The following is a 25,515-nucleotide window of genomic DNA, read 5'->3' on the forward strand; positions in this document are numbered from 1 at the left end:
GACTTCCTTTCTTATCTGCAGCTATCATTGTTAAATTCTGATTTTAAAATGTAATCAAGAATTCTAAATAAGAGACTAGAAGTCTGGCTAAAGAAACATGGATCTGTAGTAGGGCAAGATCACACCTTCCATAGCTACACGTCCAATTGAATGAGCGCAAAATCCAATCACGATTTGATAGTTCAATGCCAAAAAAGTGTCCCATTGAGTGTCATTTGTGTTGCAGTGGAAGGTGATTTTGAGGATGAATATTGGACCAGTTCTTGTAAACTGGGTTGAAACAATCTACTCAGATATAAGGCCTAGCATTTTGATCAATGGGAGATTAATATTGTGTAATTCAGTGAGCTACACGTCAGGGATGGCCGTTGTCTCCTACATTACATGTTATCTGTATGGATCCATTAATGCAGTGCTTAATTTGGAAAGGCATAAGTGCCAGGGTCCTCGTTAAGAGGGGACTGCTGCCTGTACCAACCATTGACCCTACCAGCTCAGCCAATGACATGATCAACACAGCTACTAACCCTCACACTTCTAAAAGTTTGACAATTCTGACTATTAAAGGCCCCCAACACAATATAAATTGTTTGGGCAGCAGGAATTAGTCATTTTAAATGTATATTGAATTAATACACAACAGTTGTTCAGCTCATCTATTTGACAAACAGTGCCACCATTTGGCAGACTGTCATAAAGTGCAGGTGTTGACAATTAAGTGCTATGCCGAGCACTGTAAACCACTGGCTCATAATAATTGCAATAAATGTATATTGAAGAGGAAAATGGCTCAGGCTACACTATTAGATGCTTAGGTTTGTCAAATCAACAGTACTGCCTATGCAAACGATGCTGCAATTTATACTTCCAACATGGAAGAAGCCACTCAGACAATGGAAGCATTCTGTTAATATGAGGTTAACATTGTTTAAAACTCCACTCATTAAATGATCTCTTATTAATGCCATGTCATTACTTTATTTTCTGGCGCACCAAGTTGAGCTTAACACATTTTGGAACAGCAATCGTCATTTGTGGGTTATTTATTTTTACAACATGTACTTACTCTTGATACAAGTGGGGTATGCAATGATCCCGCCTTCACAAACTTGAGACATGTCACTAGAGCTTGTGTGCTTTATGTATCCTTGTTTACAAGAAAATTCGATAGTTTGATAGTCAGTTGCATACAGTAGGTTTGCAAAGGCTGGAAGTAGCTTTATGTTGTTCTGTTCAATTTCTTCGTGATTCAATATGCATGATCCTGAAAAATGGAGGAACCATACCTTTAATCTATGAAAAAACATCACAGAGTAAATCAATCATTATAACTTTATTCGGTCTAAATTAAAAAAAAAAAAAAAATCGGAGATAAAAGTACATAGAAATATTACACATACCTATAGTCACACAAGAGTTTAAACAATAATGATATATTAAAAACAATTAAATAAGTGCGTAAAGGACTTTAGGGTTCATCAACACAAATACATCAAATAACCGTGCTTGAAATGAGCAGAAAAGTGCGAGTCGAGTGAGATTTCAAAGCTCCATTACAATGTTATAGGCAGTAGCTGTAGTTTAAAAAAAAAGCATGAGGGGGATAGAGAGAACAAAAACCTCCAATAGGGTCTGCTATACGCTCCTACTAACCTCCACAAGTAAACCCAACATCTCTGCCAACTCCATATACTGAGCCACAATGCACATAACATTCTAAAAGACTAGCCCATCAAGGTGTGTCTAGCACTAAGAGCTGCTTTCAGAAAGGCACAGGCAGTGAAAACAGTTTCAGGTGAACAGAATAATCATATAGAATGGCATACAACATTTAAAGTTTTACATTTTTAGGACCTCTTGCTTCTCATAAATTGGCCCTCCAGAAGTGGTAGTTGAAAATATGGCCTTTGATCAAAGAAAAAATGTAGCATTTGAGTGCAAAGTTCATACATTGCTGATTTAAACAACTTCTGCAAAGCCTTTTAGTCCCTCCAGTGAAACCTATTATCTGTGACAATGCATGTTTTTTTACCCACAGATTGACTACGAACACCTACATGCACATGTGGCAGCCATCTTTCAGTCAATTTTTTATACGTTAAAAGAATCCATTTAAGGATAGCTGATGTGAACGCAAACACATTAGCGGCTGCTATCTTTGAATTAATTTTCTTATGCTTCAAGAATGTCCTTGTCTTATCATGTCTCAATGTACCTTTATAAAGCATAAGAAAGTTCCTCTAGCGATGTCCGTCATTCATGTGTGCTGATGCTTAGGCTCAATGGTACGCTAGGCTGTGGCAGACCCTAGCTTTGGAGCATATGACAGATGTATTAGCCAATGCGTGGAAGATCTTTGACTATATATGGGGCCCCTTAGTTCGACATCTCTCGAAGAGGCTTCCACTGTTCTCCTGCCAGCCCCGACTGCAGGCCCTTCACCTTTTCCAGACTTTGCCGGACCTTAGTCGCCTACTCGCCCCTGAAATTAAACAAGGTACTCTTTGGATGTGACCGTCCTTGCTTGGAGGCCTATTGTGTCCCCTGTCCCTCCCCGCCTACACGAATAAGACAATTCTTCGTCAGCAGTTGTTAACTCGGGACATGCAGGTACTGTTGCAATGGTTTCATCCAAATGGATAATTTCTTATGATGAGTTTTTTGTTTTCTCCTTCTAAGGGTACCGGACAATTTATGATTGGAAATGTGAGGAATTGTAATGAGTTCAAATGCTTCAGCTGCAAATGGGTGTGCGTCAGTCAAAGAAGTCCAAGATACTCTTGTAATTTGAAAAGTCTTTATTTTCCAATTAATATTTTCCAAGTTTTAATCGAACATTAAGCTCAGCCAACGCGTTTCGTTCTCTCACCTAGAACTTCATCAGGACTGAAATCAACATGTAAAAGGACACAAATTAAGAACACAATAAGTCAAGGAACAAAAAATAAAAAACAGAAAAAGACAGAAAGGAAAAGCACAGGATTACGAACACAGAACACAAAACACTAATAGACCCTTAAATGAGGTTTGTGAGTGACATTCAAAAACATTGGTGATAGGACTGGCTAAAAAAAAAAACAAGGCATAAATATACAAACAATCACAATTAAAAAGACAAGGGCACATAATCTATTTACAAACATTTTAAAAATTACATGCGCAAGTCCTATTCATATTATGTAAATGGAAATTGTTACAATGTGCAGAGGAATCCCTACAGTGAGAGATCCTCTTAAGGGCCAGGCGCCTTGATAAGAGAATCAGGATGGGGCTCGCCTTATTTCCAAATTGTACAACGCTAGCGCTAAGATGAAACCAGTGTGTGACACTAAACTTCGACAAGCCTGGGAGACAGACGTAGGTGGGCAAATAACTGATTAACAACGGGCAAAATGCTGCGAGGCCACTAAAGAGATCTCTCTCAACAGAAGACACGAGCTGCTTCATTTTTAAGTTCCTTCGCCGTGCCTATTTCACACCTGACATGGTGCACAGGATAGATGCCGCCACATCAAACGCATGTTTAAAATGCACCGCACCTCACGCTGACTTCATACACTTGGCTTGGGCTTGCCCCCACTTACAGGCTTATTGGACGGACGTTCACAGGACTCTGAGGAAAATGGTTGGCCTCCCTCTCCAGCCTATCCCAGAGATTGCGTCGCTGGGATACACAGTACAGCTGCTCTAAATAAATAAATAAATCAGAAGATTTGCCTCACTGGGTCTGCTTTTCGCCAAAAGGGAAATTGCCATACATTGGGGTAAAAAAAATTGCTCCTAAACTGCAGGACTGGCTGAAGAGTTTAGCATATTGTAATGTCAATGCAGAGGCTTATGCCAGCCTTATGCCGTCAACATCCAGCCCCTGGGATATATGGGGACCATTTAGGGACTTCACATCAGCCGTCAGGCAGGTTTCCAGCTCACAGTCGGAGAGTGGCATTGTGCCGGAGGTAGTGGGTTGATGGGTCCGCACTTATGTTATGGGACCGGTCTGCCTGACTATTCGGGAAGATGCACGCTAGCTGTATCCTATTGGGTATTGTCCTGCCGGTTGTAAGGCTGACACATGTGTAGTGGGGGTGCTGTGGGTGGGCTGTGGGCAAGTTCTATTTTATTAGATAAGGGGGCATGTGTGACTGAAGCATGAATGCTATCACAACTATTATTCTGGATTTATAAGGAGCAACCTATTTTATTTGCACAACAATTGTATTTGATTCAGTGTACAAGCTGTTTGTTACTTGGAATAAATAAAGTGTTTAAAAAAAAAAAAAAAAAAAAAAAAGGCCAGGCGCCTCAGTTGCATAAAAATTCTGGGAAAGGTAATTGCAGGGAAAGAGTACCCAGGTCACCTAGGCGGTGAGAAAGACAGACATAGAATAAAGACTAGAGAGGGTGTGTAGCGCAAAAAGTGAAAGAAATTACAGTCCAATGTTAACAAAATAACATGGAAAGGACTGAGTTTAAGCGAGTGTCCCAGTATAATAAACTGGTGACACCAGGGAATTCACAGGGCAAAGTAGTGCCCAATAATGGAGATCTGTTGGAAATAGGATAAATTAACTAAAAGCAACCAAGTCTATATACTAATTCAAAAGGGGAATCAGGCAATTTGATCATCGCCATCCACCAATTGCGTCCAAGCAAAGAACAGAAGTAATCAGTGCCCCTAAATTGCGTACTCCAACTTAGTCTATTAAATACAGTCAAGTATCGGATATAGTGGTGGTTACTGGCACCCTGTGAGTCGTTAATCCTAAGCCACTAAAATAGAGGCAGACCCGCCATGGAAGGTAGTGCCAGGGTCAGCGTATGACCTAAAGCTACAGGCATTGATTAACTAGGGCAGATGGAATTGCTAATAAAAAGGACCATGTCTGGATCAGTGCTCTGTAACTAAAATCATGTTCAAATGGCACTGTGTCTAGTGTGCTGCTGCTGCTCGTGTTGTCTGCAAAATAAATGTGTGGCTTGTCTGCAAATTGCCAAAATGAGTAACGCTTACTCGGTGTAGTGTTTCCCGAGCCGGGCCCGACCATTACTACGGGGGTCTCAGGAGATGTTTGTATAGCCTCCCCCTGTGCATGTGCCTAGTGGACGCGCCCTACGTCCACGCGGAAGGCACGCCAGTAACCAAATAAAAAGCCCGGAGCACTGGGCGTGGGCAGGCGAGTTGATGAGATGATGAGTTGATTGAGATTTGAGGGGATGGATCGATGACCATGACCGGATGTAACCTGTGCCTTCGACGACGATGATCCGACGCTCCTCGAGGCCATCTTGCCAGCGCAGTGACGATCGGACCGCGGACCTTCCTGCATCGGTGGAATCGGTGGATCGGATCTCCGGTGGTGGTGATTTCTGCACCAGCGACGCTCCCAGCTGCAGAGAAGGCCTGAGGACTGACCCCCGTGATTCCTGCTTAGCAGCCAGCCAGCAAGTCGACCTGGTAAGCGCCATTTTCTATCCTTAGTGATAGACTGGCCCTGCTTTCTTGATTTACTTATCCTGTATGGCGTTTTTTGCTTAATTGTTTGCTTAAACTGCTGCAGCTTGATTTTCTTTTTTATAATCTGATTACAATGCATTATTGATGCTCTCTGTTTGACTTATTTTTATTCAGATTTCTTCAGATTGCAAGTTCTCATTTATGCGCTCTGCCTGACTGATTTTACTTTCAGACTGCAATTTATGTGCTCTGCCTGATTGATTTTTATTCAGATTGTATTCATCACATACGCGCTCTGCTTGATTGATTTTTACCCTGATTGCATTTTATCATTTATGCGCTCTGCTTGACTGATTTTACATTCACATTGCAATTTACGTGCTCTGTCTGATTGATTCATATTCAGATTGCAATTTATCATCTATGTGCCCTGCTTGATTGATTTTTACTCAGATTGCATTTTACCAGCTATGCGCTCTGCTTGATTAATTAATTTTGTACTGAGACTCATCATTAATGCACCCTGCGTGATTGCTTGAAACCCTTTCGTGCCCCGATTCTCGGCGGGAGACTCGCGGTCCGACCCGCTCCGCCCTCTCTCCCAGGACTGAGAGTCCATACCCTGTGCGGCTGAACCCCAAAAGCTCGGCCCTTGCCCTCTAGCTCCCCCCACCAAGCAGCACCAACCATGGAGTCCGACGTCATGGCTCAACCAGACAACACCGAAGACGACATGGAATGGAAGACCAAGGCAAAGAGAGGACGTGAATCGTGCCCTAACTCGCCAGAAAAAGCATCAAAGCTTGCCCGCGCACCCCCCACACACAACACGATTCCAACCTCAAACCGCTACTTGGTCCTCCAGAGCGCTCAGGACAATGACGCCCAGGACAACACTGCATCTGAACCCGGGACCTCTTCAGGTCCGCCAAAGCGACAACGGATCCCTCCCATCATCCTGAAGAACTTAGCCACCCAGAAAGATCTCGTGGAGCTACTGGACGAACACTGCAACTCGCCCTACACAATCAAGCCCCGGCAGGACTATGCCAAGATCATGCTCACCACACCGGACGACTACAGGAGCGTGACCGGCATGCTTACAGACCAGAAAATGGAGTACCACACCTTCTCACTGACCACTGCAAAAGCTCAGCGCTTTGTAATACGCGGGCTCCCAGCAAACGCATCCCTTGGGCACATCACTGAGGACTTAGCGGAACTTGGACTTCCAGTGAAAAATATAACGCAGATCGTCTCTCCAGCGGACAAGAACAAGAAGTTTCCCCTCTTTGTGGTAACCCTGTCGGCAAGCAAGGATGGGAAGCCAGCGGACCTCTCATCAGTCACACGGCTCTGCAGTTGCACTGTCACCACAGAAGCACCTAGAGGGAAACGAGGACCGGTCATGTGCTACAACTGCCAGCGCTTGGGGCATACCTCTGCTTTCTGCCACCAGAAGCCAAAGTGCGTACGCTGTGGAGGCGAGCACACCTCTAACCAATGCACTAGGAACCGTGAAACCGAACCAGCAATATGTTCTAACTGCACAGGACCCCACCCAGCAAGCTACCGCGGCTGTCCCTACCTGCAGAAGGCAAAGAAGGATGGACCGCGCAAACCAACCCAACCACAAAAGACTTCCCCACACTCAACTGACCAGGGACAAAGGAAGAGCTACAAACCCGCATTGGCAAACAGGATCCCAACTGGCAATCCAACCAACAGCCATAACGACGCGCGTGTGGATGGAAGAACATACGCAGAAGTAACAGGACCCAAACAGAACAGCCCACCACCACCGCCACCACCAACGCCACCGCCACCGCCACCAACTGCCCCAGCACCATCCTGTGAAATAGGCTCAGCCATCAACTGGCAGGAACTCATCATGAAGATTGCGAAAACATTCGCAGACATGAACATCCACCCTGTGGTGACAATGGTGGCGAATCTCATCGCCGGACTTTTCCACGGCAAAGAAAACACACACAATGGCAGCAAAATCTAAAGGAAACTCCCTCTTCTTGATGTGGAATGCTAACAGCATTCGGAAGAAAACTGCAGAACTCCTGCACCTGATGGAAACCATGGACGTGAGCATAGCGCTTATCTCCGAGACCCATCTCCAAGGAAGCCAGAAGCTCAACTTAGCAAACCACAGGGTGTACCGCACAGATCGCACCACCGGAGCCAAGGGCGGAGGAACAGCGGTGATTGTCAGCACAAAAGTGAAGCACCACGAAATCTCACTACCACCAGTGGGGAGCGTTGAAGCAACTGGCATACAGATCCAGACACCTGCAGGCCCCCTACGGCTGATTGCCGCCTACTCACCCCCAGGCAAGCTAAGCCCAAAGGACTTGGATGCTTTATTGGATCCCCGCATCCCAACATTAATTGGCGGAGACCTAAATGCCAAGCACCAGTGCTGGAACTCTCGCGTGGCAAACAGCAAAGGACACGCTCTACTTGCCGACTCAAAGAAGGAGGACTTTGTAGTGGCTGGCCCAACTCAACCAACACACTATTCAGGCTCTGCACTGCATAAACCGGACGTTCTGGACATCGTCGTCATGAAGAATCTCTCCCAGTCTATGGAGTTGGAAACCCTAACTGCACTGACGTCCGACCACAACCCAGTGTTGATCACAGTTGGCGACGTGCTTGAAGATCAGCAACAGGGCACCAGACACAACTACAAGAAGGCAGACTGCAGCCTCTACAAGAGAAGCCTGGAGGAGACACTGGCCCCTGGTCCCCTACGCTGCATTGAAGACATTGACCAGGCGGTTCACCACTTCACAGCTGCAGTCCACACTGCCATCGGGTGCAGCTTTCCTGAGCAGAAACCCCAACGCTGCTCTATCTATGACCTCCCGAAGGGCATCAAGCAGTCGATTGCTGACAAGAACAGAGCCCGGAGAGAGTGGCAAAGGAATCGCACCCCCGACCTGCTGAAGAAATACAACGAGCTGACAAGACAGCTGAAGATGCAAATAAGCCAGCACAGAGGTGAAAAGTGGGAAGCAGCTACGGCTAACTTAAAGGACTCGGACAACTCTCTCTGGAAAATGACCTGACGCTTGACTGGAAATAAGGACCCAAACCCACCGATACAAGGGAGTACTCACCTGGCATGCAGCAACAGGGACAAGGCTGAGGTCTTTGCTGACACGTTGGAGGCATCCTTCAGGCCTAACCAGGCTAGCAAACTGGCAGCAGAAGTTGAGCAAGAGGTCGCTAAGCACCACCGGGAGCACCCATCAGAAACCAAAGCTGCAAACATTGAGGAATGCTCCACAGGCGGGTTATCGGCCCTGGTAAAGACACTAAAAAACGGCAAGGCACCTGGAAAGGACAGAATAGTCAACCAAGCCATCAAGATGCTCCCAGACGCTGCAGTGGATCACCTTGCTGAGATATTCAACGCCTGCATGCAGCACCAGTATTTCCCTAATGCCTGGAAAGAAGCAAGAGTCATCGTATTCCCCAAGGCTGGGAAACCATTACGAGATCCTGCAAATTACCGCCCTATAAGTCTGCTATCTGGCCTATCAAAGCTCTTCGAAAAAGTTATCCTTGCCCGCCTTGTGGACTTTGTGACAAGCGAAAACCTCCTCGCCAAAGAACAGTTTGGGTTCCGGAAAGACCACTCGACAAATCACCAACTCCTCAGAGTTGTGGACATCATCAGCCATGGATTCAACATCAACAAGTCCACTGGAATAGTCTTTCTGGATGTAGCCAAAGCATTCGACCGAGTATGGCATGAGGGACTGCTTTGCAAACTTATCAAGCTCAAGTTTCCAAGCTACCTGATTAAACTGCTGTCTAGCTACCTGTCAAAACGGACCTTCCACGTGGCGGTACGAGACGAATGCTCAACGCCACGCCCAATCCTCGCTGGAGTGCCCCAGGGATCAATCCTAGGACCATTCCTCTTTAACATAGTCACAAACGACATCCCCACGGACCTAAAGAAGACAGATCTGGCTCTCTACGCCGATGATGCAGAAGTCATCTCCCAATCCTTCAGCGAACAGGAAGTGGCTAAGAACCTTGAGGCATCACTCAGCAGACTCTCCGAATGGTACAGCGACTGGCAGATCACCCTGAACACTAGCAAAACCACAGCAACACTATTCACCAGGAAGCTGAACAGAAAACACCCAGCGATCCTCCTCAATGGGGATGAGATCAAATGGGAAAACAGCAGCTCCTACCTGGGGGTGACTCTGGACTCTAAACTCACATGGAGAAACCACATAGAGAAGACCTGCCAGAAAGCAGCAACAAAACTGTCTGCACTATACCCACTCCTGAAGACCAAGTCGATGCCCTTGCAGAGCAAGGTGCGAGTAATCACCGCAATAATCCGGCCAACCATGACGTACGCTGCACCAGTTTGGAGTGGCTGCCGCCCGCAGCTTCGGAAAGACCTGCAGAGACTACAGAGCAGGGCCTTACGGATTGCAGCAGGTGCTCCACTCTTCACAAGAACAGCAGACCTCCACAGAGACCTAGGCGTTGAGATGTTGGACGACCATCTCCGCAAACTCAACATGACATTCTACAAAGGACTGGATCAAAAAGATAACCCACTGATCAGGAAACTTGCAGACATTTCTACAAACCCATTTGACCGCTACCCGAGGCCCATCGAAGCGCTAAACTTGTGAAACTGAAACAACAACACAGCATCCAAAAACCCATCACTGCCTGAGGGCAAATCGCCCCGGCAGGCACCCAAAACTCATCACTGTCAGAAGGCAACCGCCGCGGCAGCCATCAAAAGCTCATCACCGCCAGAAGACATTTGGCAGACGAATACAAGACTCTGCGACTAAACTTGCTGACACTTCCGCAAACCATATTGACCGCAACCTGCGGCCTTTCACAGCGCTGACCCTGTGATCCAACCTCAACTGTGACAAAGCGTCACATCAATAAGACAACCGAAACAGCGACTAAAAAACTCAAAAATGAATGTGGAGTAATGAGGCTATCGCCTCGGTATCCAAAAACTCACCGCTGTCAGATGGAATCTGACAGGCGAAAACAAGACACACTGACGCGTGGGCAGGCATTAAGCTGGCCACTACAGAGAACGCGTGTGGTCAACAGCGCACTCGGCTCGGTCTGTGCTGCTAGACTCATATCCCAGCTGCGTGATGTATCAATGAGAAGTGCTGTCAGAGAAAGAGGCACATGAAGCTATATGGTTGCCGATATACAATCCGTGTGAACAGAGAAGCTATACGGGGGAAAGCAGGGCCGGCAGTAGTAGTAGAGCTGAGCTGCTCATCTCAGTACTGCCAGTCATGTGAAGCATAAAAGTAATATGCCACCAAAGCAAGTACGTGCAGCTAATTAGATACCGCCTGCGTCCATCTGCCATATACGTTCAGAGAAATACAATTTAGAAAAGCATGGGTGGCCATATGGAACCATACCGCTCGTTTTAAAAACACAGCTACATGTACCATGATATTGATGCACCGCCCCACAAGTGGATACACCTAGTGAAATTGATGCCAGCGTACAGCCCCGTTCCTCCTTACCAGAATGAAGAATCCAAGTGCAGCAAGTAGTCCGTGTGAATCGGTCCAGCTCACGCCATGTTTCACTTAAAGGTAGAGGAGTCCCACCCCTCCAAATGATTGGCGAATCACGGGTCACCTTGGAAGTGTGCATGCCGTGTAGCCGGAAGAGAAACGCCCTTATTGTTGAGCGACCCCTTCCCATTGAACGTTGTGTCACAGCATGGTCCGCAATGGATATAATACACATGGCGCTTAGTCTTCGACATGATGGAGTGTTAAAACCTTATAACAATAAGTTTATGAAAGTAGCAGTGTGAGGGAAAAATAAAAAAAGGTCACAGAAGCAGACAGGTTGGGCCAAAATAAAATAAAGGACAAAGGTTGGGCAAATTGAAAGTAAAAGACAGAAATGGAGAAAATGCACTAAACACGGCGAGCACCATTCAGGGAAAAGCGGCGGGGTAAGACGGTCTGAGCAGGATGAAATAAACATGGTGCAAGTTAACGCCTTAATGTAGTGGAAAAAAAGGGAGTCATGGAAATTCTAAATGTCGCAGTGTGGGGAAAATAGAATTAATGGAAGGTCACTTAGGCAAAAAATGAAAATAACAAACAGAAATGAAACAAGCATTTACAATGCAATGGTCTCGGCATTGGTAAAGTTAGAGCTATTGGCATTGCTCATGACATTTTTTTTGTTTATGTTTTTGTTTTTAAAACATTTCAAGAAACGGCATTGTTATTTACAATGTCAATAGCTTAATCACTCTCCAATGCGAGACCTAGTGCATTTGCACCCACACACAGATTAAGCTATTGACATTGTAAATAACAATGCCGTTTCTTTACATGTTTTAAAAACATAAACAAAAATAATGTCATGAGCAATTCCAATAGCTCTAACTTTAACAATGCCGAGACCGTTGCATTGTAAATGCTTGTTTAGCTTACCAACCACCATTACGTTCTTTTTATTTTTTAATTTATAAACTTCCTTTTAGATTTTGTGCTCAACTAATACTTCTGCGTCCCCCTAGTCCTGATGATGACCGCACAGTAACCAAGAGGTCGAAACGCCATCGACTATGGACAAAACATAGACCCTTCTGACCCCACTCTTGAAAATAGCTCTTGGAATCAAGAGTCATGAGTCTCCCTCATCTGTACTTGTCCCTTATTCACCCATTCTGCGCCGAGTGACCCCCGTCAGAGCACCTTCTTGAATACTCTACCTGGACTCGCAAATAAGTTGTATTAAGTAATATTTTCTGTGGTTTTTGCAAAAACATTGACGAGTATTTTCTTCACAAATCTTTCCTAAATGTTTCCTGAGGGGATAGATGTTGCATTCACTGGTTAAATACGTTTATTATCCTAAACAAGTCAACAGTGAACTGCTGCGGCGCTGCACGAGGCATCACCAACGTTACCAAAGGACAGATATATTTGATTTACAGCCACAGAGGCCATTTACAAACTGCTCCCTCGTTTTGTTTATTTAAAGTGCGTGCTCTAGTTTTCCCTTTTACTGCTGGCGAGCTTTATTCCGCTTCTTTCATGTGGTCGCTGGACAGGAACATCTGAAGTGAATACTTGCACTGCTATCGGCTCCGTGTGTTTGCTTAGCTTGTAACACTTCAGTTTTTCCTTTCAGGCCTTTATGAACAACTGTTTGCCAGCGTCCCGGGGCCTGCTGGAACTGGAGACGATCTCGAGCGCAGCGGATGTACCTGCCTCGCGCCTTTGAAGTGCCTGGAGGAATGCAGGGGTTTGCTGGGGCCGCCCTCTCTCCCAGGCATGCAGGGGAGCTGCGGGGGCGAGGCGTGCAGAGTGAGCGGAGTGGACAGCTTTCTGAGGACAGTGAAACAGGGGTATGTCTTGTGCCTTCGCTGGGCAGACAGAGCCATGAAGGTGGTCCCATCACACCCGTCCAGGCAGGACGGGCACTTCAAAGCACAGACCTGCTTTAAATGCACTAATTACCGCGGCATATTGCCTGCCGTCCAGAGTGATATTTATAAAGGAGACCCGCACCCGAGGATTAGAGAGGCGTAAATCACCCAGATAGGACAGCTCACTCCGGCACGCATCAGCGCGCACCAAAGCAAGCACACAAACAGCTGAATCCGAATAAAGAGATCAGGTGAGGGAGCAACGCCGGGACACCACCGCCTTTCTCCGAGGCACAGCAGAAAATGCCTCGGAGGAAGGGACCGTCCTTTTCGGATTGGGGGGCGTGTTTTGCTGTTGTCTCCTCCCTGAGACTTCTCGCAAAAAACACGCCCCCCGATCCGAAAAGGACGGGGCTTCAACGGAGTGACTGGACCTCTTCTCCAGTGGCTGGCCAGCATTTAAGAGGCCAGCCAATGGAGAACAGGAGAGAAGAGGGGCGGGTGCAAGCCCCTCTTCTCAAAGTCACTCCAACTCATTAAATCTCGGAGCGAGACTGCGCAAGCGCAGCCTTTCGCAGCCGAGACCTAAAAAACCCAAAGGGGCTCCAAATTGCATCGCACAAAAAGTTTAGCATTATCTGGGGTGTTTCAGAAAAAAGCGAAGGGTTAAATGCTGCATCCTTTTGAAGGAATAGCCCAATGTGGTTGCCTGGTATCATAATCCGGGATATCCATAAACAAAGTAATCAACAATGTGATGTAGCCACACTGAAAGAGTATTGACATGAAACTTCAGCGAGCCATAATACGGCCCTAAGGGGTAACGGCAGACAATGAAGAACGGCAAAATTATAATTCCCGAGAGCTAAGCTAAAGGAGGGTTGCGGCCCTCAATGAAACATACATGAACAGTTGTGGCATAAAGTCAATAATAGTGTAGGCAGAGATTCTACATACCTAACAATCGTCTTCAGTTATGTAGTGGCTTGTGAGAAACGCGGGTCCAACATGGTGATGTAGCAACACTCAAAGAGTGATGACGTGGAACCGTGGAGATCAGGTATCTGGCACTAAGGGGTAATGGCAGACAAGTATCAGGCCATTCAGGGGAAATGGCAGACGGGGAAGACCGGCAACAGTATAATGCCGGTAGTTGAAGGTAAGGAAAGGGTTGCGGCCTTTATTGGAATAGTGATGCACAGTTGCGGCATAAAGTCAGTAAGAGTATAGGCAGAAAGTGTACATTCCTAACAAAAGTCATCAGTTAAACAAGCATTGGCATAGCCAATAGGTCTCGCTTTTGGGACCTTATAAGTATTTAGTTATGCAGCACAATATCCTTGATGCAACAGCATCAACTGTTGCATGGCTAAATACTTATAAGTCCCAAAAGCGAGACCTATTGGCTATGCCAATGCTTGTCTGATTTTACATTGTGCTTTTGAGCCATGACATGTGTATCTCTAGCCCTCTCCTGTTTTCCATCAAAGGTTAATGTATTTTGTTTCATTCTTAAAGCATAAGGTTAGAGGCAGAGACGTTTTAAGGCATGGGCAAAGTGGGCTCTGGCCCAGGGCCCCACTCTTTCAGGGGGCCCCCTGAGAGAGCCAGATCTGTTCTGCAGAAAGTCTTGCACTGATGACATTTACTAATTCTTGAGACAGATTATTTTAAATATCATTTTCCCTTTAATTTATTTTATTGTGGGCGGTATGTGAGAGTCTGTTTCAGACATTTTGCAGAGAAATGTTGTGTTTATGTTTCATGCAGCATCCATACAAAAAACGTTCTTTTAGATCAAAACAGGACTTCACATATAAGAAATGGGCGGGTGTCACTGAGATTATTTGCAGCAATATTAGTGAGCTGCTGCTGTGTTACAATATTGAAAACACAAGTCACTGTCCCTGAATATTAGAAGTAAACACATTTAGAATTTGGACGAGTGTGCCTGTTAGTGATCTGGCTAAAGATTGCATGAAAGAGCTTAAATTTAATCATGAATTCAAAACTCTTCCCAAAATGGGCCCCCCAAAATACGTTTGGCCCAGGGCCCCCCAAATCCTTAAGATGTCCCTGGTTAGAGCATGGGTGGCTGCCAGAAACCACATGAAACCTCAGCTCCATTTGAGCTGGAGGGTCCAACAGGACATCGAGCAGAGCCAGTCTTCTGGCTCGAGCCTGGCTCGAGCTTTCATTGGCTCGCCGACTTCTAGCATATGCCTTTTGTATGTGTAATGCCATTGGCGATTCGGAAAGACTTCACAAAATAGTTTTAATACATGCAAAAACACCATTTTGCTGGCACAACCCCTGTGATTTTGAGAATCACTAGATTCGCAACAGCAAAATCGTTTCCTATATATCACCCCAGGTTTTAAGCTGTGGACAAAAGATATAAAATTAAGGTTCATTCTCCTGCTGAGCGAAAGAGTGTTCCAAAGCATTGCACAAGGGCTTTATCGTCAGTGCAGATTTTATTAATTGTGGGGTTGCCTACAATGAAATGACATAAAGATCTCAGTTTAAGTGTGAGTGTAACTGTTTTTTGTTTGCCAAAAAAATATGCAAGGATTTCGTTTTTCAGACAAGAATCTTTAGCTGAAAATTCAATGGGAGATTTGCGTTGTGTGCTTAATTATCTCCCTCCTTCGGCAATAACACCAGCAATGCTTCTTTACCATTCCCTCAATGATACAATATTTATTCAGTTATTTATTGTCGGAGTTTTATATAGCGCGAACATGACCCTTCAGGGTATCAGAGTGCTGTACACATAGCAGTCAAGTACATACAAGAGAAAATGCAAGAAGGAATATGCAGGGAGCAATACAGATACAGTGTATGAAAAAGGTCGGGAAGGTCCATAATCTGGAGGTGTCCACGAGAAAATGGCCAATGTGAGTGATTTAGGATTACTAGTGCAATAGTAATGTAACAACGTACTTGTTACACACTGTTGAAACGCTTTATTAATGGTTACTATCATTACTTGTATTGGTATTCAGCAAATCGACTTTGGAAGGATTAATAGCTGAGATGATCTGGTCAAGAGTCAATAACAAATAACTGACAGAATGATCGTAATGGCCATAGGAAGTTATTATTATAGATTCTGGTTCTTTCTTTTAAACATATTTTAGTAGGTATCACATTTTGGCCGCTTTTCCACTCTTTGACCAAAGAAATGTAATAAAGAGAGTGGCTTTTAAAGAGCGCAGGGCGCGAGATGCCAGAATGTATCCTTTTTCTCTAAATGACCTTGTTATTCTGACCATTTAACCCCTGTTGATTTTGGAAATGATCTATGAGCCTTCTGTGGAATTATCTGCTAATGGACACACCACAGCCCTCTCCTCCTCAAATCCATTAATTGCTTCGCTTTATCGCCGATATCCCGGAGATAGCACAAACACTGCGAACATTTGTTTTGACCAAACTGTCTGTGATAACCAAGGGAGAGTCATTTGCACTTGTGTGAGAAGGGACTCTGTGTGCGATAACATTCTGACACCAACCCCCTCCGCGGGATCAGGTCCCGGGTCCTAAAATGCTAATGCAGGTAAGCACCTTTCAAAGGACTCTGTGAGAAAGGTCCTCGCGGTGCAAAATAATGATTCAGGTTCGAAAACATTGGGATGTGCCACCATTTGCACAAGGCCACTGCTGCTTCTGCCGTGATGCCGGGGTGAACCCGCTTTCCAGAGTTCTTCAAAGGAGGTTCCTGGGGGTCACCATGAGAAATGTTTTGGTACTCCTACGGGCGTGCCCAAGGACACCCTGGAAATAAATTAGCAACACAGGATACCGGGTTATAAATATACACACGCACACACACGCAATTCAAAAATAGGAAATCGTCCAAGCTTCTCCCCGAAATGCTATAGCGGTTAACAGACAGGGCTATCCTTTTAGATTTTTTAGCTCAAAAAGCAAAAGTCTTTGAAATTATCCCAAGAGAGCTTTCAGTGTATTTAAAAGCAATTCAAAGGAAGGCAGGAGGAATGCGCATATTTTTGGAATTGTGTATTTCACCCTGAACTTACAAACCGTGCTGCTTGGACCGTATGGTTCTTATTTTCACTGCGTGCGCTGCTTGTTATTTCGGAGGCCACAGAACTCTGCGATAAAGCATGAACTCGCCGTTTCTCGAGACTCGCGGGCCACAGGGGACACAGTAGAAACGGTTTGTGGCGCGTGTGCCAGCGGACACCTTCCTGGCCAATGACTTGTACAGCATGGCGCAGACTGATAATACAGCACAGCCAGGAATTGAATGACAGCTAAAAAAAGAAAAAACAAGACGTGCGGCCGCGAACGGGAGTGGGCGCGCGCGAAATTGGAACAGGAGTGCATGCGAAAGTAAAACTGATCGTGGTACAGTTGGTGCCTCGGACGGGAAATCTGGCGGGTATGCGCACGTGCACGCACGCGTGAACGCAAGCGCTAGGCCATTAGAAGCATGGTGTAACACTTTCAAAACCCCGCTTACTAAATGTCTCGCCAGAGCAACGCATGTGCTGGCTCAGGCGAGACGTAAAAATGGCTTATGATATACGCAGGTCTAAAGTAAAGGGCATAGATAGAGCTTAGTAGCAGCATATCATAGATAAAGAAGGAGGCGAACCAAGGGGACCAGGTTGTTATGCGGCTTTCATGGACAAATTCACCTATACATGAGATGTCAATCGGTATGAGGCAGGAAGAAACGTGTGTTGTGAAGGGACAATTAAAAAAAGGTAAGTAGTGATTAATTAAAACACAGTGATACAGAGAAAATGAATATATAAACACATTTGTAAAGAGCAATTTAAAAACACGGTCATGCTAAGTAGTCCTGTCATCTGACATAAAGATTGAACGGTTTCTGTTTGCAATGCACTACTTATACATAGGCATACCGTTGAGAGGCATCTAGGGATGATGCAGCACAACAGTTTTAATTGTCAGTAAGGAAGAAATGCAGCTCATTATCAGTTTTGTGTCCCTAATCATTTGCGCGCGTTATGCATATCCATTTTGCTTCACACTGCCTCAGACGCAGTTCTCTATTACCTCCCCTCAGTCCCGCTTCAATCTGATCAATATCATGGAACCAGAAAGACTGGTCCACTAGATGTGTCTATACATAATGTTCCACCATAGGGAATCTCTTGTCACAATTTAAGATCGCCCTCCTGTGTTCCTGAATGCGGTGTTTGAGTCTTCTCTTGGTACTCCCAACATAGATTAAATTACACAAGCACCCAATTACATATACCACAAACATGGTATTGCAGTTAATAAACTGTCTGATCATATATTTTGTAGATCCATTGAATCAAACTCCTTGGCCATGTTCACCCCAAACTTCTATATATTACAGGAGCCACACACAAAAAAACATTCGGCTTCTCTGGCAACCATATGGCCATCCTCTCCGTGTCAGTTATATAGCTGGGACAAAGTCTGTTTCTAATGGTGTTGCCCCTCCTATATGTAATAGAGGGGTTCCTTTTGAGTGATCCCTTGAGACTGGGGATTTCCTCCAGTAGGTGCCAGTTTTTCTTTAGCAGTTTAAAAATGTCACCACTAAAGGTTGTATATTGATTGATGAAACTGACACTGTTGTCAAATCCCTTGTTCTTCTTTTTTGCGGTTTGGTCTGTAAGGGTAACCTCTCTTTTGAGTGTTTGTACTCTTCTCTCAGCTGAGTTCAGAGCACTTTCATCGTAACCTCTAGCACCAAATCTCAGTTTAGCCTCAGCAATGTTCTTATTAAAAGTTCCTTTCTCACTGCAGTTGCGCCTTATTCTAACCATTTCCCCATATTGGAATATTTTTGATGACAGAGCTAGCATGTGCACTGCTGGCATGCAGCACACTGTTATAGGCAGTTTCCTTGCGATAAAGGGTGCAGTGTAGTATACCATCCTTTATGTAAAACTGCAGGTCTAAGTAGGTTATTCTCTCATGGGGATACTCAATGGTCAGGCTCCTATTGTAGGGATTATTATTGAGGTAAACAAAATATTCCATAAGTAACTCCTCTGTCCTAGACCATAGACAGATAATATCAACAAAGTACCTCACCGAGAACATAATGTGTTCAGTCCAGGGAGAGGCACATCTGCCCCAGGCATGCTCCCTCTCATACCATCCCATAAAGAGGCATGCATAAGAGGGAGTAAACCTGGAACCCATAGCAGTATTCTGCCTCTGGTGATACCAAGTGCCATCATGAAGAACGTAGTTCCTCGTTAGAATTAACTCAATCATTTCCATCACCATTCCATTGTGTTCGTATAAGTTGGCACCCTCCCTTTCAAGGAATGTTCTGACAGCAACAAGCCCATATTTGTGTTCAATACATGTGTCTCTCAGAGGGGGAACCAACACCAGATATTATCAGCCTTCCAGGTGGACAGTACCCTTTCTTGTGTTCCTTGGGAAGTATATAGATACAGGGAAATCTAGGATTCTCTACCTTTAAATATCTGCATTCAGTGTCACTCAACAAGCATATGTCCCTCCATTCAGGTAGTTTCAAATTGATGATCATGGTGAGTTCACCCATGGGGTTGGTTCGAACCCTCACATAGCATTCGGTGTTACTAAGTTGGAGATCAATTTCACCCATATAGTCCGATTTGTTCATGACAGTTACAGAGCACTGGTCCTCACATGGAACTTTTTATTAGCAATTCCATCGCAATGCCATAGTGGAGAAGTGTGGCTCAACGGTTAGAGCGGCAAACCTTGATGCAGAGGTCTGGCCCGGGACCAGGGTTCAATTCCCGTCTCGGCGGCTCTTGGATTCAATTTCCCCGGACCTGATAATTCTCGCCTCGGTGCCTATTCTAATCATGGGTCCCACTGTGCAACTCTGGGCAATAGCTTGCTTAATCTCCACAACGGCCCCCACAGCGCTAGGATGCCTAGCATCACCTTGGGGTTGCCCAGGAGTGGACATCTCACAGGAAAATCAGGAAGGGTTCCTCAGCGGTATGAATACAACTCTACGAGACCCCTGGGTAGAAGTGCACTATATAAGTACAAATACATTTACATTTACATCGGCCCTAGTTAATTAGTGCCTGTAGCTTTGGGTCATACGCAGACCCTGGCACTACCTTCCATGGCAGGTCCTCCTCTATCTTAGTGGCTTAGGATTATGACTTACAGGGTGCCCGTAACCACCGATATATCCGATACTTGGCTCTATTTAATAGAGTAAGTCCGAGTGGACAATTTAGGGGCACTGATTACTTCTGGTCTTCGCTTGGGCGCAATTGATGGACGGCGATGATCAAATTTCATGATTCTCCTTTTTAAATAATATATAGACTTGGTTGATTTTAGTTAATATATCCTATTTCCAACAGATCTCCGTTATTGGGCACTACTTTGCCAAGAGAATTCCCTGGTGTCCCCAGTTTATTATATTGGGACACTCACACTGGACCACACCGACTTGTCTTTTCGCAACTGTTGCTTTATTTGACTTAAGGTTAGATCGCGTTTTCTCTTTAACTCTGTCATTTCCATGTTATTTTGTTAACATTGGACTGTAATTTATTGCGCTTTTTGCGCTACACACCATCTCTGGTCTTTATTCTATGTCTGTCTTTCTCACGGCCTAGGTGACCTGGGTACTCTTCGCCTGCAATTACCTTTCCCAGAGTGTTTATGCAAATGTGAGGCGCCTGGCCTTTAAGAGGATCTCTCACTGTAGGGATTCCTCTGCACATTGTGTCAATTTCCATTTACATAATATGAATATGGCTTTTGCATGCAATTTTTAAAGTGTTTGTAAACAGATTATGTGCCCTTGTCTTTTTAATTGTGATTGTTTGTATATATATGTCTTGTTGGTTTGTCGCATGTCCTATCACCAATGTTTTTGAATATGTCACTCACAAACCACATTTAAAGGTCTATTGGTGTTTTGTGTTCTTTGTTCTTAATCCTGTGCTTTTCCCTTCTGTCTTTTTCTGTTTTTTATTTTTTGTTCCTTGACTTATAATGTGTTCTTGATTTGTGTCCTCTTACATGTTGATTTCAGCCCTGATGAAGTTCTCGGTGAGAGAACGAAATGCGTTGGCTGAGCTTATTGTTTCTTTAAAACTTGGAAAATATAATTTTTCTAATTACAAGAGTATCTTGGACTTCTTTGCCTGACACACCCCCATGTGCAGCTGCATCTTTCATGATCTGGAACACAGAGGCATCACGTAACGGCTGGTGCCAGGGTTTCAGTGCTCAGGAACTTTGAATTTGGGAAACTGATGTGAGGTGCAGAACCATCAGTCTGCCGTTTAAGCTTGCAATGAGTTAAAATGCTTGTATATTCTTGCCGATCTGTGCCAGGTGTTCTTTATTAAGAATGCTGGAACTCTCTGTAGCTTGTGGATGTAAAATACCTTATTTGTAAATTGGTGTCCTACAAGGCATTGTTACCCTTGAAAGATTTCAATAAAAACATTTTGGCATAAAAAATGTGGCAGCTCCATCTGTATGCTCCAGCGGTGCTTTGTGGGTCTCCCTATGCCTAGAGGTGTGGGTCTCCCTATGCCTAGAGGTGGATTGTTTACTGCGTACGTTTTGGTGGCGTGGACTTCAGTGGAGTTGCTAAAGGTGGGGGATTGTTTTGAAAGTGGGAAGCTGCGAGGCTTAGATGTATTACACACTGAAGTGGACCTACTGGAATTGTAGTTCTGGGAACATGCGGGCGCCACTTGAGCAATGCATGCACTTTGGGGGGAGCAGCTTAATGAACCATCTACACATAAAGTGTTACAGATCCTCCTTACTTACGGGTGTGGGTGTAAATTAGTCTCCTGGTTCTACAAGTATGCCTAAAACTGGCTTGTAGAGGGTAAAACGCAAGTGGGAATATAATGTGGTCCACAAATTCTGATAGAAGAAATGGGACAGGATCCTAGAGTACACACACACAGATTAAAGAAACACTAGGTTTCAGTGTACCTAGTCTAACTACCTCCACACAACATATCCTATACCCCATAAATTGAATAAGATGCATGGAACGGGGGATAAAGCTTACCTGAGATGTAATATGGTTGATGCACACTTGCTGCATATGACATTGTCTTGCCAAGGTATCATTAGATTCTGGCAGACGGTGATGGAAGAACTTTAAAAAACTCTTAGATGGACAGACCTGTTACAAAATGGTGTATGAACTGGACCTTTTCCCTGAATTGAAATCCATAAGAGTGGGCACCAGGTTCATAGACCTAGCTCTGGTGCTGGCCAAGCGGGCCATAGCGATGAACTGGAGCTCCATCGGAGAACACCCCACTGTAGGTGGAAGAGTGAGGTAGAATAGTGGGCAATTGCTGAAGAGGTTGCACTGAGGGACGATGAGAAGCATGAAGTGCTCAAAACACCTCTTAATTTATTGCATAGTGGTTGCTAAACGCTTTAGAGCCAGGACCAACTTTTTAGAACGTCAAACGTTCACCGCCCACCTACCTTTAATAGACATGAGTAGTGATTTTCGAATGTAACTAAAGCATCGTATGGTAGTGTGATGTAATTTACTGATAAAACTACATAGCATACAGAACTCAAATGATAATTGTTGCAAAGTCATCCTGTGCCCTGGGCACCCACAACTCTTTTGCTGACTGGTAGTGGTGGTAACTGACTGACCCTGGGCTCAGCCTAACCAGGCCCAGGGCCAGTGCTATGCTGAAAGAGACACTTAGGCCCTCATTTATTGAAAAGTAACGCATCGCTGTGAGAAAACAGAGATGCGTCACTTTTCATTGTGCCTTTCTTGCGACACCAATGATGCATCATTTACAGTATGGCGCATCGTGTCGCAAGGAGTCACAGATATGTCAGTATTTCTGACGTATCTGTAGGCCCAAAAATGATGTGTTGCTGAAGTGTGTCACAAAAGTGACGCAACTCCAGCAATTGGTCATTACACATGGACAAGTCCCATGTTAAATGTGCCTGCGTCAGTCTTAAGCCTGCTATGAGGCAGGCGTAAGATATTGACGCATTTGCGCCCTAGAAGTGGCGCAGTGAAATCTTAAAGATTTCACTGCATCACTTCTACAACCATTTCTGGTGTTGGAACGCCCCCACATACATTATACCTGGTGCAGGTATAATGTGGCGTAGGGGTTTACAAAGTAATGCATCTACCTAGATGCGTCACTTGGTAAATATGGAGCAACATGGCGCATTTTTTACACTACTGGTGCATCACAAAAAGTGACTCACCAGCAGCGTAAAGGTGACGCAAGGGCCCATACATAAGCCCCTTAGAATAGAGTGAAAACATCTACATGCACTAGGGTAGACTAAGGGATAGGGTACCCCTATGATTGGCATGACCTCCCCTATATGGCCCTAGTATATAATAGGGCAGGGGGGTTGAAACTACCTTTAAGTTCCTAGAATATAATATGGCATGGCTGTTTAGAGGCCAGCAGCCCTTTCTGCACTTACTTGTGTGAACTCCTGAAGCCTGAGGCTAGTTTAAAAGCAACCCTGTGTTGAAGGACTGCTTTTAAAAGGCAAATTGTGCCCAAACTCAACTTGGTATTTAGGGCACTCGCAAATTGATAAATTACAATGTTTGGGCATATTAGGTACCCCCAGGGGTGGGGGGTCAGGTATCTGTAAGGAGGATCCTTATAAAATGGGTTTTATATGAATGTATGATGATACCACGCATACCAAGACAACGCGGTATTTTACATCGCGGTTTTGACAACGTAAGTCGTTACATCAACTTGCGTTGGAGGGCGCTCGACTTAGGAATAGTGTGAATTACGATTCCAACTCCAGTCTACGTACAGTAGGGAAGGTGTTGGAATAGTAATTCACACTATTCCTTAGTCTTGAGCGCCCTCCAGTGCAAGTCGATGTAATGACTTGCGTTGTCAAAACCACGATGTAACCATTAAGCGTTGTAATGGTTGCGTGTAAAAGGATGTTTCCCGTTTTATATGCCCTGGGTTAAGTGAAATTGAACATTTTCACTCTCAACATTGTTGTTCTTCCCAAAATCGACTTTTGTGCTAGAAGCACTGTGGAGTGAGGATCTGCACTATTTATTCCTATTCAGAACCCCTAAAGTCTCTACTAGGTGTTCCAAGGGTGGGCGGTCCTGTAGATATAGCCTGGGTTCTTATAAAAGATGTTTTTATAAGCCCTCGTGTTCGGAAAATGGGCCAAGTCATTTTTCCCATTGCAAATCCCCAGCCACATAGGTTAGCATGGCAAGAAGTTATTAATTAATAATTCCCGCTAAGAGAATCATAAAAATACCATTCAAGAACTTCCTAAAATGGTATTGATAAATCCAACAATATGGTATTGTTGATTTTCTCCTAAAGTGTACAGATAAGAAGTTATAATACTTTCTTATCTGTAAACCAAAATTCAGCCTTCCAGGGTCAGATTTAAGTGGATTAGCCAGGCTCATTGATGAGGTGATAAATAGCTCCTGCAGTTAGAAATCTCTTCTGGGAGGGCATGGTTCTGCTACATAGGCAAGCCAGAGCAGGGGGAGGGGTTGTAAACCATTTTCTTCAATGGAAGGAGGAGACAGTCAGTTTCATTTACACCTCTACTCTTTGAAACCCGCGAGATGGTGGGATTAAGGAACGAATAAGCAGATGCAAGGGGGGAGAGTCTATGGGGATAAACCATTCTGGGGGTGTGTTTTGCCAGCTCTTGTCTCTCTGCTGGAAAATCAGCCATGGTGAATTTTGGAGAAATGGTGCTCTTTGGGATCAGATAGTGCCACACTTAAGAAGCCCTGCACTTCATTGGACAGGAGTGCTCTCCTGCCTGATCCAAATATCTTGGAATAAGAATCTGAGAGGGGCAGAGCCTCTCAAATCTGCTGCTTGAAATTTAAGGAAGAAGAAGGGTCCATGCTCAAAGTTTGATTTGCACCAACCAGCCCCTGCACTCTGACTGACTGCGCCTGCTGCACAATCTGAAACTACAGCCCTGTGGATCCAACCTGCTTCAAAATGACTAACGAGTGAACTCCCTGCAAAATACATGCTAACAGAGCTCACCTGGAACATCACCACAGAGAATCCTCAGCCTGGAGTGCTACCAGTGGATTTGTAAGGGTTTTGTCCAAGTGCAATGTGGGAATTGAAGTCTCAAACTGTCAAAGACCATCTTGGAGCTTACAGACCCTTGGAGTAAGCTTTGGACACTTTGGGACCCTTAAAGGTAACTTCAGAAAGAAGTTCCAGAAATTTGGAGAAGTTTAGAGCAACTTTGGAAACAAACTCCATATGTGGACCAGCTTGACCTGGCCAGCCAAGCTGCCAACCCTCAACTGCAAGCCGGCCTGCTGTCCAAGTTCGTCCCACTGAAAAGCTCCAGAGGTCTGACTACCAGAGTTTGACCGGAAGTAAGCTGAAACTCAAGCTGGCGAACCCTTACTGAATCCAACTTGGTGAAGAGAATCTAGGGCCCCCGCAAGAAAAAGCTCAGTAAAAGTTTCAAAGTCCAAACATAGAAAAGGTGACTTGGACCAGACGCGAAAGCCAAGCCGCCCACCTTCAACCGCGAGACAGACTGGATTCCTGGTTCATCCCGCTGGAAAGTTCCGGAGGTCGGATTGCCACAAGTT

The 25,515-nt window shown here is 44.9% G+C and overlaps 1 protein-coding gene across 3 annotated transcripts in view; it reads right to left on the minus strand.

The window, feature by feature from the left end:
* The window catches only part of LOC146833908 (coagulation factor XIII B chain-like), an 897,095-nt gene that overhangs the window by 138,725 nt on the left and 732,855 nt on the right, over positions 1-25,515 (minus strand). For all 3 annotated transcript variants that reach the window (XM_085601815.1, XM_085601816.1, XM_085601817.1), the window contains one exon: positions 1,067-1,264. In XM_085601815.1, the coding sequence (XP_085457941.1) occupies positions 1,067-1,264 (198 nt within the window). The remainder of the gene's footprint in view (positions 1-1,066; positions 1,265-25,515) is intronic.

Source organism: Triturus cristatus, chromosome 4_2, assembly GCF_964204655.1.
Source record: "Triturus cristatus chromosome 4_2, aTriCri1.1, whole genome shotgun sequence".
Taxonomy (NCBI): Eukaryota; Metazoa; Chordata; class Amphibia; order Caudata; family Salamandridae; genus Triturus; species Triturus cristatus.